The sequence below is a fragment of the Terrapene carolina genome, unplaced genomic scaffold (assembly GCF_002925995.2).
Source record: "Terrapene carolina triunguis isolate 2854851 unplaced genomic scaffold, T_m_triunguis-2.0 Scaffold42, whole genome shotgun sequence".
In the NCBI taxonomy this organism is placed as follows: domain Eukaryota; kingdom Metazoa; phylum Chordata; order Testudines; family Emydidae; genus Terrapene; species Terrapene triunguis.
This window is the reverse complement of record NW_020664393.1, coordinates 37,506,840-37,524,074: the sequence shown is the minus strand read 5'-3', so window position 1 is coordinate 37,524,074 and position 17,235 is coordinate 37,506,840. Positions and strand designations below refer to the sequence as shown.

Genomic DNA, 17,235 nt, shown 5'->3' with positions numbered 1-17,235 from the left:
CGGACCATGAGTGGGGTATTTGGAAATGGAGGTGCTCTGTTTATGGGTAACTCTCATGAAGTGTTCTGCAGAATGAAAGCTGTAGAGGGTCAGCACATAATGCAATATTTATACAGAATAGAGTATTCAAAGTTTAATTTTTGTACCTGCTTTCATATATTTTATAAATAGATTTAATTTTTGGACACTACAGATTTGCTCCGTCTTTTGGTGGCTTTTAAAAATTAATACAAATTCACTGAAACTAATACAAATATTTTTGGTGCAAGTGTAAGTATTATAATAGACTTTAAGGAGGGTAAATAAATGTGTAACTCCTCCCAATTAAAATAGTAGATTTGCACTTGAATTGGTTTAATAAATGTATTAAACATACTAATACAATTATATTATGTAGTTAAGCATTTTATATATAGGATCATTTTTAAATGTTGGGTTTTATATTACTTGGAATAATTATTAAACTGTCCAATAAATGGGTGAGGATGTTATGTTTTACATTTACCCATAATAGTATTCCCACAGCCATGTATGTCATCTCTCAGCCATCCTTTTCTTGAAAAGCTGTAACTCTATTTTCTGTACAAATTACTTTAGATACATTCTAAATCTGGATTCAAAACCCGCTCTATTTCTTAGCAATCATTACCATTTAGACTGGGAAAAAAACTGGATGACTTCGCCTATATGAGCTGCAGTATGTTGCCCAGTCAATTAACCTTGCAACTGCTCGTTACCTCTAGAAGTTAACAGGTGTAACATATCAGTACGTGTAGGATATTGGATAGATTTAACACAGCACAGTCATTTGCTGGACTGTAACTTGTTGAATTACTGTCTCAAAATAATCTTAATTGAAAACTTCTCTTTCGAGATCTTTAGTATAGCCTAGATCTATGATAGCCATTACATTCCCTTCATTTCCTAATAATTAATTTAAATTGGCATTGGCTTCAGCACATAGACTAAAACTGACTTAGACTGTAAATAAAGGGTAAACTGTGGAACAGTCCAGTTTGGTGCCATACGGAATTATTTTAGCCCTGTTTTTAGTTTAAATATGTGATGAAATGGAAACTAATAAAAATATTCAATTTACAAACTATACTTAATCAAGGTGTGGCACATACCAGTAAGGAAAGGAATATGTGCAGGAGATACAAAACATGTATTAACTTGCATTTGTGCATTTGGGAAAATTGATCTTATGCATATGGGAAAGTTTTGGAAAGCAATAAGGTCATAAAACATGGTGTTGCAATGCAAAGCAGTTTGGATATGAGCTTACATTGTGATCTGATCACAAAACTAATAAAAATTGGATGGCATGTAAAAGAGGCATGGGATAAATACCCCTGTTTGTATTGCACTAGAGAAACATCATCATACAGGGGGACTTACTTAGGAGCTTTTGAAAATTCCAGTAGGCTGCATCTTCAGGTGCCTAAATATTTTTAAAAATTGGCTCTAAGTGTAGTTCAGAGCAACTCTTTATCAGAATGGTGTTGATAAGTTTAAAGGAATTTTTGAACAAAATTATTATGGGGCTGGATGGATTGACCTATTAGCACTAAAAGAAATATGTACAGTTTGACATGTTATGACTAATACTTAGCATTTACAGCATGTACAGTTTTTAAATGCTTTATAACAAGTTTTTGACAATTTGGGTGTAAAAACCAAGGAGAATAGCTATTTAGTGTGGTCAAGGCGTATAATGAGTAATATGATAAAAATTAATATAGAAAACTTTAAAATGGATGTAGTTGTACCTCTTCTTGCTGCAAAAAAAGGGAAAGAGGCATATTTTGTTGAGTAGGGAATGGGTGGTAGCAGGGGCTAATCTGTTCAAGGTAGAACATTGCTGGTGGGATCTTGTAAGTGGTTGTGAAATGTTTCACTTTTGTGAGTACAGTCTTTCTCCTTTCTGTCTTCCTCTCCAGCTCCTTGCCATTTTAAAAAACATATCTCCCTTCTGACTGAGACCTTTACCTAGTTCTGGTTTATTAACATAATTATCTTGGATCATGCTTACTGGATCTCTTTCTAGAGAAATACCCTAAAATACCTTTTTGACTGCTTAGGTGCTTCCTTTGAAATACTGAGGAAGCTAGTGCTAAGGGGTCTGCTGTCCATCAGTGATGAAAGGCTGAATGTTCAAGATAGTCATATAAAGAATTCTACCTACTTTAATTAGTTTTAATTGACTTAATTATAGAGTCATAGAATTTAAGGTCAGAAGGGACATTCATCACCTAGTCTGATCTCCTGTATATCACAGGCCACCAACACCATCCAGCCCCACATACTAAACCCAGCACACAACAACCAAAATTAAACCAAAGTATAGCAGCCCACAGAAGACTAGACTATTACGTGCCACAGGGAGAACAGGCAAGATTAAGGTGCACCAATGCCCAAGGCCCCTGCAATGGCATGGCAATGAGTAAGTGAGAGATACCAGGTAATCCCAGCAAGTGACCTGCACAAGAAGACAAAACCCCTCCAAGATCACATCCAATGTAACTGGGGGGTTTTCCTGGGGGAAAATTCCTTCCTGACCCAACATGTGGTGAACAGTTAGACCCTGAGCAGGTGAGCAAGAACCACTCAGCAAGTACTTGATAAAGAACGCTTGGTGCCCAACTTAGAGCACTGGTCCACCCCATCCAGTGCCCTAGCTCCACCTCTGATGCTTCAGAGGAAGGAGACAAAACAAACAAACAAAATCAGATAAAACTGGGGGAGAGATAGGGTGGGGGAAGGAATCCCTTCATGACCCCAGCAGTTGGATGGCTGAAGCATGAGCATTTTAGGAACATAAAACTGGGACATAGACTGGAAGTTAGCCCCTGGAGCTGCTGAGCACTGCTCCCTCCCATTACAAGCAACTGTGTCATACAATAGTACTCATAAATTTGTCCAGTTCTTTCTTAAAACTAGTTAAATTGTTTGACCCCAAAATGTCTGTTGGGAAGCTGTTCCAGAACCTCTGACTTGTCAGGCTGTTGACATTTCAACAGCTCTATCATTAGCAGATGCTTCTGGTAGACTCATTTATAAAGAACTTTAAGGTAGGGGGAAGAAAGAGAAGAGCAGGTTAGGAGAGTCAGAAAACAATGTGATGAAGAGTAAAGTCCAGTAATACTTGTAGCTAAAATAAGGCTAATTTCCCAAAGCTAAAAACAATTGAGTCAAATCAGCATGGAAGAATTTAATTAGAAAAAATGGTCATTGGGAATCATTTAAGAACACCTCACTAGATGCCCCAAAAGCCACAATTGAGGAAGAAGGTGCACGGGTTACAAAACTGATCTGGTTTAGAGGGAAAGTAAAGGCAGCTATAAAATAATAATAATAATAAAACAAATGGAAGAAAGGAGAAGTTGATGGCAATGAATATAAATCAGGTGTTAGGAGTTGTAGAAACTGATAAGTGAAGCAAAGGGACATGGAGAAATCTATGGTCAGAAGAATTAAGGACAATAAGGAGTTTCCAAAATATATTAGGAACACATAGAATTCTAACAATGATATTGGTCCAGTACTAGATGGAAATGGTAAAATTATAATGATGCAGAAAAGGCAGAAGTGTTCAGTAAATATTTCAGTTCTGTATTGGGGGATGGGGGGAACAGAAGCTATAGTCTTATCACTGGTATCTCTGGAGGATGCTAAACGGAAGTTACTGAAGTTAGCCATTTAAAATCAGCAGGTCAAGATAATTTGCATCCAATAGTTTTAAAAGAGCTTGCTGAGGCGCATGTTGGACCATTAATGTTGATTTTCAATAAATCTTGGAGCATTGAGGAAGTTCGGGAGACTGGAAGAAAGCTAATGTGCCAATTTTTAATGGGATGACCCAGGTACTTATAGGCCTGTCAGCCTGACACCAATCTCAGGCAAGATAATGGAGTGGCTGATACAGGACTCATGTAAGAAAGAATTAAAGGAAGATAATGTAATTAATGGAAATCAACATGGGTTTATTTGAAATAGATCCTGTCAAACTACTTGATATCTTTTTATGTTGAGATTGCAAGTTTGGTTGATAAAAGCAGGGCTGGAGTGCGGAGCAGCTCTGGAGCAGCGGAGTTGCAGGTTTTTGCCTGGAGCTGGAGCGGAGCCGGAGCACAGCTCCAAAGCCCTGGATAAAAGTAATAATCTTGATGTAATTTACTTAGACTTCAGTAAGGTGTTTTACTTGGTACTGCATGATATTTTGATTAAAAAACATGGAACAATATGAAATTAACGTGGCATGCACTAAAGGGGTTAAAACTGGCTGACTAACTGATAGGTATCTAACTGTAAATGGGGAATTGTCATGGAGTGGGTGTGTTTCCAGTGGGGTCCTGCAGGGAGTGGTTTTTGGCCCTGTATTTAATATCTTTATTAATAACCTGGAAGAAAACATAAAATAGTTACTGATAAAGTTTGCAGATGACACTCAAAATGGTGGTGTGGTAAATAATGAAGAGGGCGGGTCACTAATTCAGAGTGATCTGGATTGCTTGGTAATATGGGCACAAGCAAACAATATGTGTTTTAATATGGCTAAATGTAAATGTATACATATATAGGCAATACTTACAGGACGGGGAAGCATCTATCCTGGGAAGCAGTGACTGTGGAAAGGATTTTGGTGGTGTGTTGGACAGTCAGCTGAACATGAGCTCCTAGTGTGACGCTATGGCCAGAAGAGCTAATGTGATCCTGGGATGAATAAACGGGAATCTTGAGTAAGAGAAGAGAGGTCATTTTACCTCTGTATTTGGCACTGGTGTAACTGCTGCTGGAATACTGTGTCCAGTTCTGGTGCCCATAATTCAAGAAGGATGTTGATAAATTGGAGAGGGTTCAGTGAAGAGCCATAAGACCGATTAAAGGGTTAAAAAACATGCCTTACACTGATTGATGCAAGGAGCTCAATATATTTAGCTTACCAAAGAGAAGGTTAAGGGGTGACATGATACACGGGGAACAAATATTTAATAATGGGCTCTTCAGTCTACCAGAGAGAGGAATTAACGCAATCCAGTGGCTGGAAGTAGAAGCTAGACAAATCCAGACTGGCATATGTTCTTATTGGTGAGAACAGTTAACTGTTGGAACAATTTACCAAGGGTCCTGATATGCTCTAGGAATTATTTTGGGAAAGGTCTATGGTCTTTATTATACAGGACTTCAGACTAGATGATCACAGTTGTCCATTCTGGTCTTGGGATCTATGAATGAAAGTAAGGGACTGAGAGCTGGGCAAACTTCTCCCATACAGTGCGGCCAATGTGCCTTAGATCTGACCTACAACTATACTAGTTTTGATGGTAATCTTTTGAGTAGAGACTATTAGGCACATTTTTTTTGATGGCTTTGTGATTGGAATAAAATTGAAGAAAAGCTGGAAAGAGACCACATTCAGCCATGTTTCCATTCCACCTAGCTTTGTATTTTTTTTTTTTTAAAAGGACACTGCCAAGATAAATTTTATATCTTTAAAACTGTTTTCCTGTAGTTATGTAGGAATTCAGATGCTTAACATAAATTGGTGGTCATACCAAATATTTTTTTCTCTGTGATGTGTATTAGTTGCTCTTGATTATTGTACTTGAGGCAGAGTGGTCCAGTGGATAAGGCACATTGGCCTTGGAGTCATGAGACCTGAGTGCTATTATCCATTCTGCCACTAACATGCTGTGTCACCTCGAGCAAGTCACTTCACATCTTATACCTCTGTTCCCCTTCGAACATTTTGTTTCTCATCTGTTTAGATTGTAAACACTGTGGGGCATAGACACTTGCTGTGTGTCAGTACAGTGCCTGGTACAATTAGGCTTTCTCTCAGTTTGGGCCTCTAAGCACTACTGTAATACAAATAATAGCTTCTGGCATTAAAATACAAACCCACAATAACTTGAATCAGAGGAGTGTCAAACCCATATTATCTTTTTGTTTGCTTTGATTATAGAAGGACAGGTGGTTTTAAAACTTACTTATTTCTACTGAGGGTCTCCTCTCTGAAATGAAATTCATTGGTGGATGTGATGTAACCAAGGTCTCCCAGGTTGTCATCAATCTGTGGTGGCTCTGGATATTTATAATCCTGGGGGGGGCCAGGGAGGGGGGGAGGTAAACTAAATTTAATATGATGAATGCTCCTTTCACTTGGGTTATTTAAGGTACAGTATGCAGCATAAGGTTAAAAAGGATTTTTCTGTTGTTTGAATGTAGTTAATTTCATACCAGCTACGATGGAGCTTTCTTCTTTTGCCTCCCAGTCTGACATTTTATCATAGTAGGGCTATATGCCATTTGGTAACATTTTCTGGCCTTTATTGTGGAGTCTGCGTATAGGGTCCAACTTGTTTCCCATGATTGTGTCTAGATGTTTTTTTTAAAACTTTGGTCATTGACCAGTCTCAAAGCCAACAAAGTCCTTGTTGAAAAGGCTGAATTGTTTAGTGTATGAGACTTAGGCCCTGGTCCCCCAAATGACTACATATGAGCACATGGGTCTACTCCATCAAGTGCCTTATTACAATCATATACTCTACACAAAATATGCACACTTGTTCCAGGGGACCTCATTAACACTATTCAGAAAAATATATAAAAATAATGGAACTAATTATATCTTATCCTTAATACATTAGGAGTCCACAGCAGCAGAAGACTTAGTTGATTAGCTCAGCTAATACCATTGTCAACATTTAGCATTCTAATTAGCAGTTACATAAGGAACATTTTAAACCTCTGTAAATTTTGCTTTTTCCTTCAGTTTAGGTTCTGCCAGATTCCATTATTCATAGCCTGAGTTAAATTTATGTTATACTTTACATTTAAAAAAGTGAACTTGATTCTCTGTCTTCATCTGAGACCACTTGACTTAAAAGTTTGACTGTATGAAACTTGGCTAATATAAATTTAGGAATATAAAATGAGTGTTGTGAACAAATATATGCAGAGCAGTAGCAGGTTAAAAAAAAAAGGTTTTGAGAAAGGTAAATTATAGTTATCAACTAAGAAAAATATGAAACCTGATTTCCATAATAAGCTAACAGTAAGTGGAGGTAGACTCTTGAAAAAAATAAAAGCTTATACTTAAAGAAAAAGGCAGCTAAAGAATACATTAAAGTTAAATGTATCCAAAGAAAATCCAGAATATGTAAACGGAAAGTATAATTAAAGACCAATAGTGTAATTTGAGGTGGACTGTTCTAATCTGTAATGTTCCTTGCAGACAAGTACACTTAAGAAGAGTTTGTATGGACACCACCTTCCTCCGATATGCTTTTTTTCCCTCCTGCAAAGCTGGTTTGAAGGAGGAGAAATTTGATATGTGAATTCCTTTCTCTTGGAAATCATAATCATTGTGGACTACTTTTAATGTAATTCTGGCTGGATACTGTGCAATATGAATCTCTGCCACACTGAATAATACCATAACAATATTTTAGTCAAGCACTCTTTGGGATACAGAGACCTCAATTATGCTTATTTTGTGGCAGAAAAAAATGAATTTTACGAGCTGGAAATACGGAAAATGGGAAAGGACAGGTTAAAGCAATGAGACAGAGAGAACCTAGACAGATTTTAAGTTAGCTGAAACTGTGGAAGACTGACAAGTTCCTACAATAAATATTTGTGATGTGGACCTACATATTGTTCCTAAAGATAACCTAGAAATTAAGGTTGAAAATTTAAAAAAAACAGTGATGTTAAAAACAGCCATTAACCCCTAGGGGCAGAAAAGTGCCTTGTTTAGAACAGAAGTTTAACTCTTAATTTTGCTAATGCATGGAATATGCTCTCATTGGAAGGATGTTAAAAGTAAAACAAAAAAATTCCTCAAAATTCTTTAGGTGCTGAGTGAAAGGTAACTTATCTGCAGTAGATGTTTCTATATAATATTTGTACAGTATGGAATATAGATTCTAAAGGACACTGAGAAGATATATATATAGGTATGACGTTTGAATCCATGTGCCATAGCAGCAGAAACATTTTTCTGAATTTCATACAATGCTGTATAAATTATTGCAGAAAAGTTCAAAACTTCTATTACTGGAACAAATGACAGTGAGTCAGAGTTGAATCATACTTTCATGCCTGTCCCCTCCCCTCCCCTCCCCCCCCCCACGGGTCTATGACCTATAATCTTAATTGTTGATCTTGCTTTTGAGGACATAGGTTTTTGAATATTAAGAGTATTCTGTCTGTATGTTTTTGTTATAAACAGGGTCTGTGGCTGAAGAACTTGATGTAGAATTGTGCTCCAAAATAGAAGCTTTTGTTTATAAAAATTAAGAATAGCCTGGTGTTTGTGACCAGTTAGTGTCGTTGGCTGTAAACATGGCTTGTGTCCACAAACACAATTAGCTATTGTGGCAGCTAATCATGTTTAAATCCTTTTCAGAGGCCTAGACTGGTGCATGGTTCTTCAGCATTATCTACACCAAGTTTTTTTTTTTTTTAATCCCATGGTTGAATTTGTAGTCTGTTCAACTACATTAGTGTTGGCAACATTGTCTAGGGTAGGGTGTCCAGCTTGCCATCTTTTTTAACAATGTGCCATTTAAAACTCCTCCATGTACAGTATGTTAACAATGGTTCAACTGTATTAGCAGTTACATGTTGTGAACAACCATGTCACTTGACTGGTGCCAACAGCCATGGGGAAACTTAGAAAACTTCCCTAGTATGGAAAAGGCATAGAGGATTTCAGTGTTGTAAGTGAATTCTAAACCCTTAACACTTTTGAGCATCTTGTGTCCGCACACACACAACTGTTTGTAATAATGCATGAGCATTTCCATTGCAGTTACATATTCAGGGCAAATTTCACAACCATTGTGTCCTGTATCTGTTGCTTGGTATCTTATGAGGTTATGAGGTGAGGAGAGAACAAGAGAGGATATGCATCTTCTTCCCTTTTCCAAAAGCCTCAACTACTTTCTGGCTGCCAAAACCTATAGTCTATCAAAACCTTATTGTGTGCCAACATGCCAACTTTCCGCTACCCAGCTATTGTACATAGCAACCTTCTCTGTATCCCTGTCTACTTGTACAATGCAGTTATCTGTCTTTGCTCCAAAAACATGGAGCATACTGACAATGAGGACAATATAAAATTAAAATTATATTAACTGTTCATTTTTAATATTTAGTTAAATATTTACTCCACTTTTTTATTAATTACTGAATCTGCAGCAGAATTTCCAATTTGTCATACAGAAGTATTACAGAAACTAGGACAGGTCTTGTCACATAATATAGGTGCAGCTTGCTAGTAGAGTACACTGGGGCTTGCTTATACAACATAGCAACTTAAAGTTAATAACAAATAGTGAAATCAGTGACAAAATTCTCATTGACTTAAGTGGGGCCAGATTTTCATCGGAAGAGCTTTTGTTTGCAGTGTACTGTTGAACATAATAGGTGAAATATCTGAGGTAAGCTTTTTTTTTTTAATATCTTAAAAATATAGCCATGTGTACTCTTCCATGGTAGCTTTTTGCGTGGACTAGAATGAAGTTCTTCTCCCTCCAGTTTTGGGCCCAATCTTGTTAGCTGCTGAGCTCCCTCTAGTCTGTTGTTTTCCGTGGGAATTGAGAATAATCAGATCTTTAGTTTTCAGGGTGAAGAGATGTTACTTCAAGACAGTTGGCACAGATTTGGTTGGTCTTGATTTTTTCCCCCTTATTTAATTGAGGTGCAGCTAGACTTTCTTAAAGAGAATCTTTCAGTTCACTGTATGTGTATATAAATGCCAGTGCTGATAGATGAGCCTGCAATAACAACCGAGTCTGTATGTGCTGATGGAGGGAAAGAAAAAAGATAAATACATTTTTAGGTTTCCAAGGAGTCCATTCTAAGCAATAAACAGAAATTTGTTACAATTCTAAAGTATCTTAAGCATTCTTTAGAAAACACAACCACCAAAACAGCTTGTTGGTTTCTTAGGTTATTTACAATTTGTAGCTTATTTTCTTATGGTATTTTTCTTATCTTTCTATAGGGCTGAAAGACACACAGGAGTCTTCATGGATATAGTTGATACATTTAACCATTTAATTCCTACTGAACACTTAGATGATGCCCTATTTCTAGGATCCAACCTGGAGAATGAAGTCTGTGAGGATTTTAGTACAAGTCAGAATCTCTTAGAGGATTCGCTGAAGAACATGCTCAGCGATAAGGATCCTATGCTAGGATCTGCAAGTGCCCAGTTCTGTTTGCCTGTTTTGGATAGCAATGATCCCAATTTCCAGATGCCTTGTTCAACAGGTAAATCTTACAATTTTTTAAGATTACAATTTAAAATACTTAGTGCCATCCCTTTTTGCTAATGTAGAAAATGATGAGTTGGGGTTTTTCCCCTTCTATTTTATGACTTAGGCCCCAGGCATTAAAACACAGGCTGTTCTTTATTTCATATGAAGGCATCTGTAATATTTATCTAGGAAGACCTTGTTTTGGTGATTGGGGGGGATGTCCAGTCTGGATCACAGTTTTCTTAGGCTTGTCTTCAGTATGTCTCCACCCTCCCCCCCCACCGAAGCAGTGATAAGCTTTGCATAAGTACTACACCTAACCAGCAAAAGTAGCCAGCTGCCTTCAGAATTGCAACAATGCAGAGTTAGCAGTAGGAGTGCTTGAATGATGCAAACTATTCCTGAGAGCTCTGAGATACTCTGATAATTCTAGGCTTTCTAGTACTCAGGTGATACTGGATCCCAAGGTTTTCTGCTTTGGTTGGTTTCAAACCAAACCATTGCCATCGCTAACAGTGTTCTTTGTAATAGTTGGGATATATTTGAATTAGAACCAGTTCATAGCAATGTTTAAAAGAGGAATACCATTGTTTAATGGTTATTGAAAAGTGTATTGCAACATTTTTGAAAGTTATTAAAAGCCACTGGGCCAGTTTTTAATTTCATTTACACTGACAGAATATTTACATTGAATTCATTGTAAATCTGGCCCACTATTCATGCATCCTTATGGTTAAAAGTTCAAAGATTTCATGGTTGATTGGTAGTACAAATAGAATCTTGATATGGATAACATTGCTGAAATTTCAGTAGTGCTTTGCAGTGTTTGAGCTATAGATATGATTTCATTATATCAGCATTTTCAGATCTTCAAGTACTTTAATCAGTTTTTTCCAACCCCCCTCCCTCCTCAAAAAAACATAAAACCATTTCCTCATCACAGTGAGGAAGCGAATTATGTTACTGCAGAACCTAGAATAGACTCTCATCTTAACTCAATTTTCTGTTTTATAGCTCCAGCTAGCAGATCAAGGAAAGTAACAACAAAGGCATTTCTAGAAATGAACTGTAAAGCAAAAACTAAATATTTTGACCTTTACTGCGTCTTCATGATGACTAAAGACAGCCTCAGATAATATCTTCCCCCACACCCTTCTTCCTTCTCCACTCCCCCGTAGTCCCTCAACCTACAATGCCCCCTCCCCCCAAAAAAAATCCTCACTGTTTTTCACATTAGACATACGAAATCCTCACTATCCTCCCTTTATCTCATGGACTTGGACAAAATTTGGATTATATGAATAGTGATGATGCACAAGTCTGTTATCTGTTATGGACTTACTGCTCCATTTCCTCCAGATATTGCTGGGGATGCTGAATCTTATCCTAAGATATGTCAATATTGCACATCCTCTTGGGTACACATGTTCTGCATAGCCATGTGTATATAAGTGTATACACGGTGTATACCTATCTTGTAAAGACGTGAGGAAACAGAAATGAAACCTAGTCGTAGAAAGATTAGAAATATGGCCAGACTTCATCAAAACGTCAGTATACAAAATTCATTTCAGGATGGAGGCTTCAATTCTTCTAATCCAAGTAGTAGTCCCCTCCTCTCCCCTCTCCCCCCCGCACAAAGATTTCTTATGCTCACGTTTCCATGTACTCCATAGCAAGCTGAACCTAAATTCTGCAGTAACATTCTTGGATTCTGTGGCACTATAGTGGAAATTCTGCGACAGCTGTTTTTTAAATTTATAAGTGGAGTTTTTAACGAATGAAATATGAAAATGAATAATACAATAAGGACAGAAGATCTTTTTATATTAAAGACCATTTATTTTGTGCTGTTCCTACACTTGTACCTCTCAGTATTCCAAATATTTTTGTTTTAACAACTTACATTGTAGAAATTGTCAGGACAAAGCTGGAGGATTTGGCAGCTGCATGGAGAGGAGTTGGGGCTTTTGGCACAGTAGCTGGATGTTTTTTTGCTAAAATGATCAGAAGTGGTAATTAACAATACGGATATTTAAATTTCAAGCTTACCATGCCATTGAAAAAAATGACTCAATTCATCCTTTTGACAGCTATTGTTTCAGGCTGTCTGCAGACTTGAATTGCGTTGGTTTATACTCGGTTCACATTGTCATGGTTTTCTTTCAAACCCTAAAGGCTAGAAACATACTTTTAAATAAATAAATAAATGAAAACTTATATTTTGGGGTGCAGTTCTGTCATGCAGTGAGGATTCAATGGGATAATGGTATGCACCGGGTCTTACTTTTTCTTTATCGATCTCAAGGAAGGCGTATCGTATTCTAAAGGTGATCTTGCACCAGCAGTTGCTATGCTTTGCAGTTGGAACAACCATTATCATTTCCAAGCAATGTTTTTCTGCCAGTCCCCACTCACTGAGTGTTCATGTAGCTGATGGCAGATTTGGTAGTCTGTGTGAGAGACTATGCAGCTCACTGTAACCTGGACTAGCTATTGGAGAAAGTAAAGTAATGCAAGTTGACAGGTTTCAATGTGCTCTGCACCATCAAGCTCCTGGGGAACACTTTGAGTGCACAGTGAACCATCAGAAGAGTTCCCTTATCACATCTCAGAAATGCTTGCATCTGGGAGTTCTATTCAAAATTAACATGGTCTCGTAGTATTGCCTGAGGAGAAATAAAACAAAATTTAGGCCTTTTATTGAACAATTCCTCACACCCCTTTAGGTATCGGCACACCAGTGTCGTCTGCTGCTCATTGTGGTGGTGGTTTGTGTAGCACAATCTCTATACTCCACCTCTGCCTCCTTCAGAACTTCCTGATCAGGCATTGAAACTCCCAGATACAGGATATTGGATCATCTGTTGAGAATTACTCTGAACTTTCAGAGGTTCATTAGAAATGATCTCTTCAAGGGAAAACTTATTATAGATATTCCAGCAATCTATAAATTTATTGAGCGATTCCAATCTGAACTCCCACCCCATAACTCAGTCTCCTTTGTAGTCATTCACGTGGAGAGTGACTAGCGCCACAATGGCTTATCTCAACCATCAAGACACGAAAAAAGTGAAAGCCAAAACAGAGGCTAGAAAGATTTCTACATTTGGGTCTGCGCCATATTGCCACATACACCTGCTGTAAGACCAACAGTCTTGCTGATTGGCTCAGATACTATAATCTGGATGAGGGAAAATGAGAGCTAACCAAGCAAGTTTTTGAGCAGATTTCATTGAGATGGTTCCTTTCGTGTGTGCCACTTCACAACTCAGTCCAACAGAAAGATAATTACATTCTCCTTCTCGCATTGACAACCATAGGCGTGAAGAGGACACCCTATTATTCTTTAGTGTCTCCATTAATATTACCAACTTTTCTCTTCACATCCAGTGTAGCCAGAAACATCAGTGCAAACTTCAGTAATCCTGATCCAACTTTCCTAAGCCAGTGCCCATGCACATATCAGTATGTCTACCATGGCTACTTCCAGTCTCTCAGGACCTCATTCACCAGAGCCCCTAGACTCACCCACACCTTAAGTGTCTAATGCTTACTTTGTGGAACCTGAACGGTCATACTTCCTAAAACATAGTTACTCTCGAGCTGGTTGATTCCCTCCTTAAATTCAGAAAAACCTCCTCCCAAGCAAGTTTTTAGGAGCATATGGAGGACCTGGTATTTATGGTACATGAGGAGGAAGACGAGAGAGAGTCTACAAAAGATATTCCAGACTTCTTCTTAGATAATTTTTTCATAAGGGTCACTACTTGGAAAGTGAAAGTGTCTGTACTGCGTGCGATACATCCGACCCCTTCCCATTCTATCCAGCTGATTCATCCTCCATTCTAAAAGGAGGATCACTTCAAGGACTATTGAGTATAATGGAAGCATAGTCTAGTATTGTGGGCACTTACTAAATCTTGTTTTGAACCACTGGATGAAATGTATTTATGGTTTCTGACTAAAGTTTGCCTTCTTTTGAGCAACACATTGGCTAGATATTTTAGCACTATTTGGATGCTTCCATTAAAAGCAACCTTGCCTTCATTTCCTCCCCGATAGGCTGTTTCTGAGGCTAGTTTGGTTCTTTAGAGAAATTGGGTCCGTCAGTTAACCAATCAATTTTCTTTCCCTAAATTTTCTCATGTCTTGGCAAAACAAAAATGCTTTACGTGTTTTCAAGGTAATAAAATTTGGGTTTGTCAAAAGTAAATGATGGAGGAAATGTCTGCTGTATTGATTTTGATTGGTATTACATCTGGGACATAGAGGATTTTGATGCTTTGCTGTACCCATTTCTATTTCTAGTTGACCATTGACCTATTTTTCAACTTTAATTGAACCTCCTTTTTGAAGGTTTAAATGCTTACTCTTTTGGAGTACAACTTGGTGGGTGGAGAATCATGAAACATCGAGATTTCAGGGCAGTTCCATTGATGTGTGTATCATACATTCATGAAGCACTACAAAATTGACATTCCTCATTTGATTTTGCCTTGGCATATAGTCTTTTGTTCTTCCTGTGTTGCTCTCATTTGAAGGCCTTCTGTTTTAAGAATAAAATATACAGTAATAAATTCCGTTTTTTTGTACCATTTGGCTTAATATTTCTACTTCAGACATTTTTAACTTTTTTACTTGAAATTGTCCGAGGATGTTCTTTATTGTTTGCTACTTCCAAACTTGACAGAACAGCAGATTACCAAGACTGACAATTGTGAAGTCAGTTTCCATATTGTAGAACTGCCTTTTCTAAATGGGAATTCAGTGCTTGATCAAGCCCCATACTGGATTATTACTTTGGCTACTTCTGAATGGCTGGCTGTACAGGGATGGTAATTTGATCCTTCTCTTCAGATTTTCTGTTCTGAGAGAGCAAGGAGATGGCAAATCTTTCATTTAATACTTTTTTGGGGTGAAGGAGAGGAACAAGTGTCCAACCCGATGTTCTGAGATCTAAATGGTTTTTCTTTTGTAGTTTTTTTTTTTTTCCTTAGTTTTGGCAATATTGACTGGGGGACATTGTTAGCACTGTTCACTGAGTGTCTCTACAGGGTATTGACAGGTAGACCTCTTTGATCTAAACAAATATACTTTCAAACAGAGTGGAGGATAAATTAATAAAATATATGGAATTTGGATTGTTGGTGTAAATTATATAAGTAGTGACTTAATTTGAAGATCTGTGGAAAACTGATTTTTTTCTCTATCAATTAAAGAATAATCCTAATCCAGATTCTTGCATCTTGGTATCGCAGATCATTCTAAGAAATGGCACACTAGTATAGGAAGATCCACTTTCATTTGCATAACTTCAAGTTAATGAAAGCTTTATTCACTTGAATATTAATTATTCCCTGTTTTACAGATCTTTCATCCAACTCTAAGGCTTGCACAGGCGTATGGTACAATAGTTGCTGCTTTCCCTATTAGATCCCCCCACCTTCTATGTTGATGGCCTATTGTATCAAATCACAATATACAACATGGTAGAAATATTAAATTGTGCAGCATTTATAGCATATGTTGAAGTCAAACTTGGAGCAACTTAGGTATATTTGCTCCTACTGTTACCATTAGTTAACAGAGATGGAGGCAGCAGACAAGAACAGTATAAAGCAGCAATAATGGTGTTTTGTTCCTAATAATCAGGCCCCCCCCCCCCAAATTAAACATAGCTAAGAAAAAAAATCAAACCTGCTATGGAGATCTGCAGCCCTAGGAAAACTGGCTTGGAACCACAGTTTGGAATTACCTTGTCTCATGCGTCAAAAGATATAACCATCTCCATTTAGTCTAAGTAATTTTTTTAATATAATGGAGGAAAGAATTATTTTACTGAACATATAAACCAGTGAAGATATTGTACATTTTATAGTTCAGTTCAGAGTTTTGAATGTAATTTGTTTTTTTCCCTCTCAGGATACTGTGGAAGTCTTGGTTTTTTAAATATTCCATTAACAAAGTAATAGCAAATAGCTGTAATTTTTTACTTTTGTAGAAATTGATTTTTTTTAAAAGTTGTAAGTAAAAATAAATAGTTACATCTGTATGGTGCAAATAACCACTAATATGAGACATGAATACACTACTGTTGTAGTTTTAAAAATGCTTAAATCTCGGTAATCCAAAGTATTTTAAAACATTAAATTGATTGCCGGTATTACATCTTTCTGTATGTTCTATTTTACATCTTACTCAGATTTTTTTTCCCCTTGTCTTTCCATTTTGTTCAAATTGCCCATCCCTGTATAACCCACTTGTCTTTCAGACATGGAAAAAACCCTTGTTTTTTTGTTTGTTATATTCTCTTCAGTGATTTTCACTTTCTTACTCTTGCTTATTTTCTGTTGTTGATCTCTCCATCTTTAGTTCTTCTCTTGCCTTGCTTAGTATCAGTTTGTGTCTGTACTGTAGCCCTTTGTTTCTTCATTTATTTCTATTACTTGTTGCTATCTTTGCCCTTTTCTCAGGTCTCTGTCTTTCTGTCTGTCTTTCTCAATATGCATTTCTACTCTCACTTTTTCTCATCATTTTCCCAGCAAGATTCTGTGCTGAATGCTCCTCATTCAGTCTCAGACAGTTGAAATACACCTCTACCCCGATATAACGCGACCCGATATAACACGAATTCGGATATAACGCGGTAAAGCAGTGCTCCTGGGGGGCGGGGCTGCACACTCCGGCGGATCAAAGCAAGTTCGATATAACATGGTTTCACCTATAACGCGGCAAGATTTTTTGGCTCCCACGGACAGCATTATATCGGGGTAGAGGTGTAGTTGCATTGCAGCTCAACTGGCTTGAAATTAACAAGGTTCTATGGTGCTGATTCCCCTATAAGATGCAAATTGCAGGACATAGTCTGTTAGCATGTTTTAGTTCTTATGCTCCAATTGAGGGTCTCTAGTATCTCGCAGCAGCAGCTGCATATTTCCCCTTGCCTGTAATAATAAGA

The 17,235-nt window shown here is 37.4% G+C and overlaps 1 protein-coding gene across 4 annotated transcripts in view; it reads left to right on the top strand.

The window, feature by feature from the left end:
• The window catches only part of PHF3 (PHD finger protein 3), a 77,023-nt gene that overhangs the window by 1,681 nt on the left and 58,107 nt on the right, over positions 1 to 17,235 (top strand). Inside the window, exon 2 of one of the 4 annotated variants that reach the window (XM_024200025.2) lies at positions 10,019 to 10,287. The exons of 2 other annotated variants lie outside the window; for them this stretch is intronic. In XM_024200025.2, coding sequence (XP_024055793.1) covers positions 10,044 to 10,287 — 244 coding nt within the window. In that variant the 5' untranslated portion in view covers positions 10,019 to 10,043. Of the gene's footprint in view, positions 1 to 10,018; positions 10,288 to 17,235 lie in introns of those variants that run through there. One more of the 4 variants, XM_029911968.1, reaches the window with a different exon arrangement.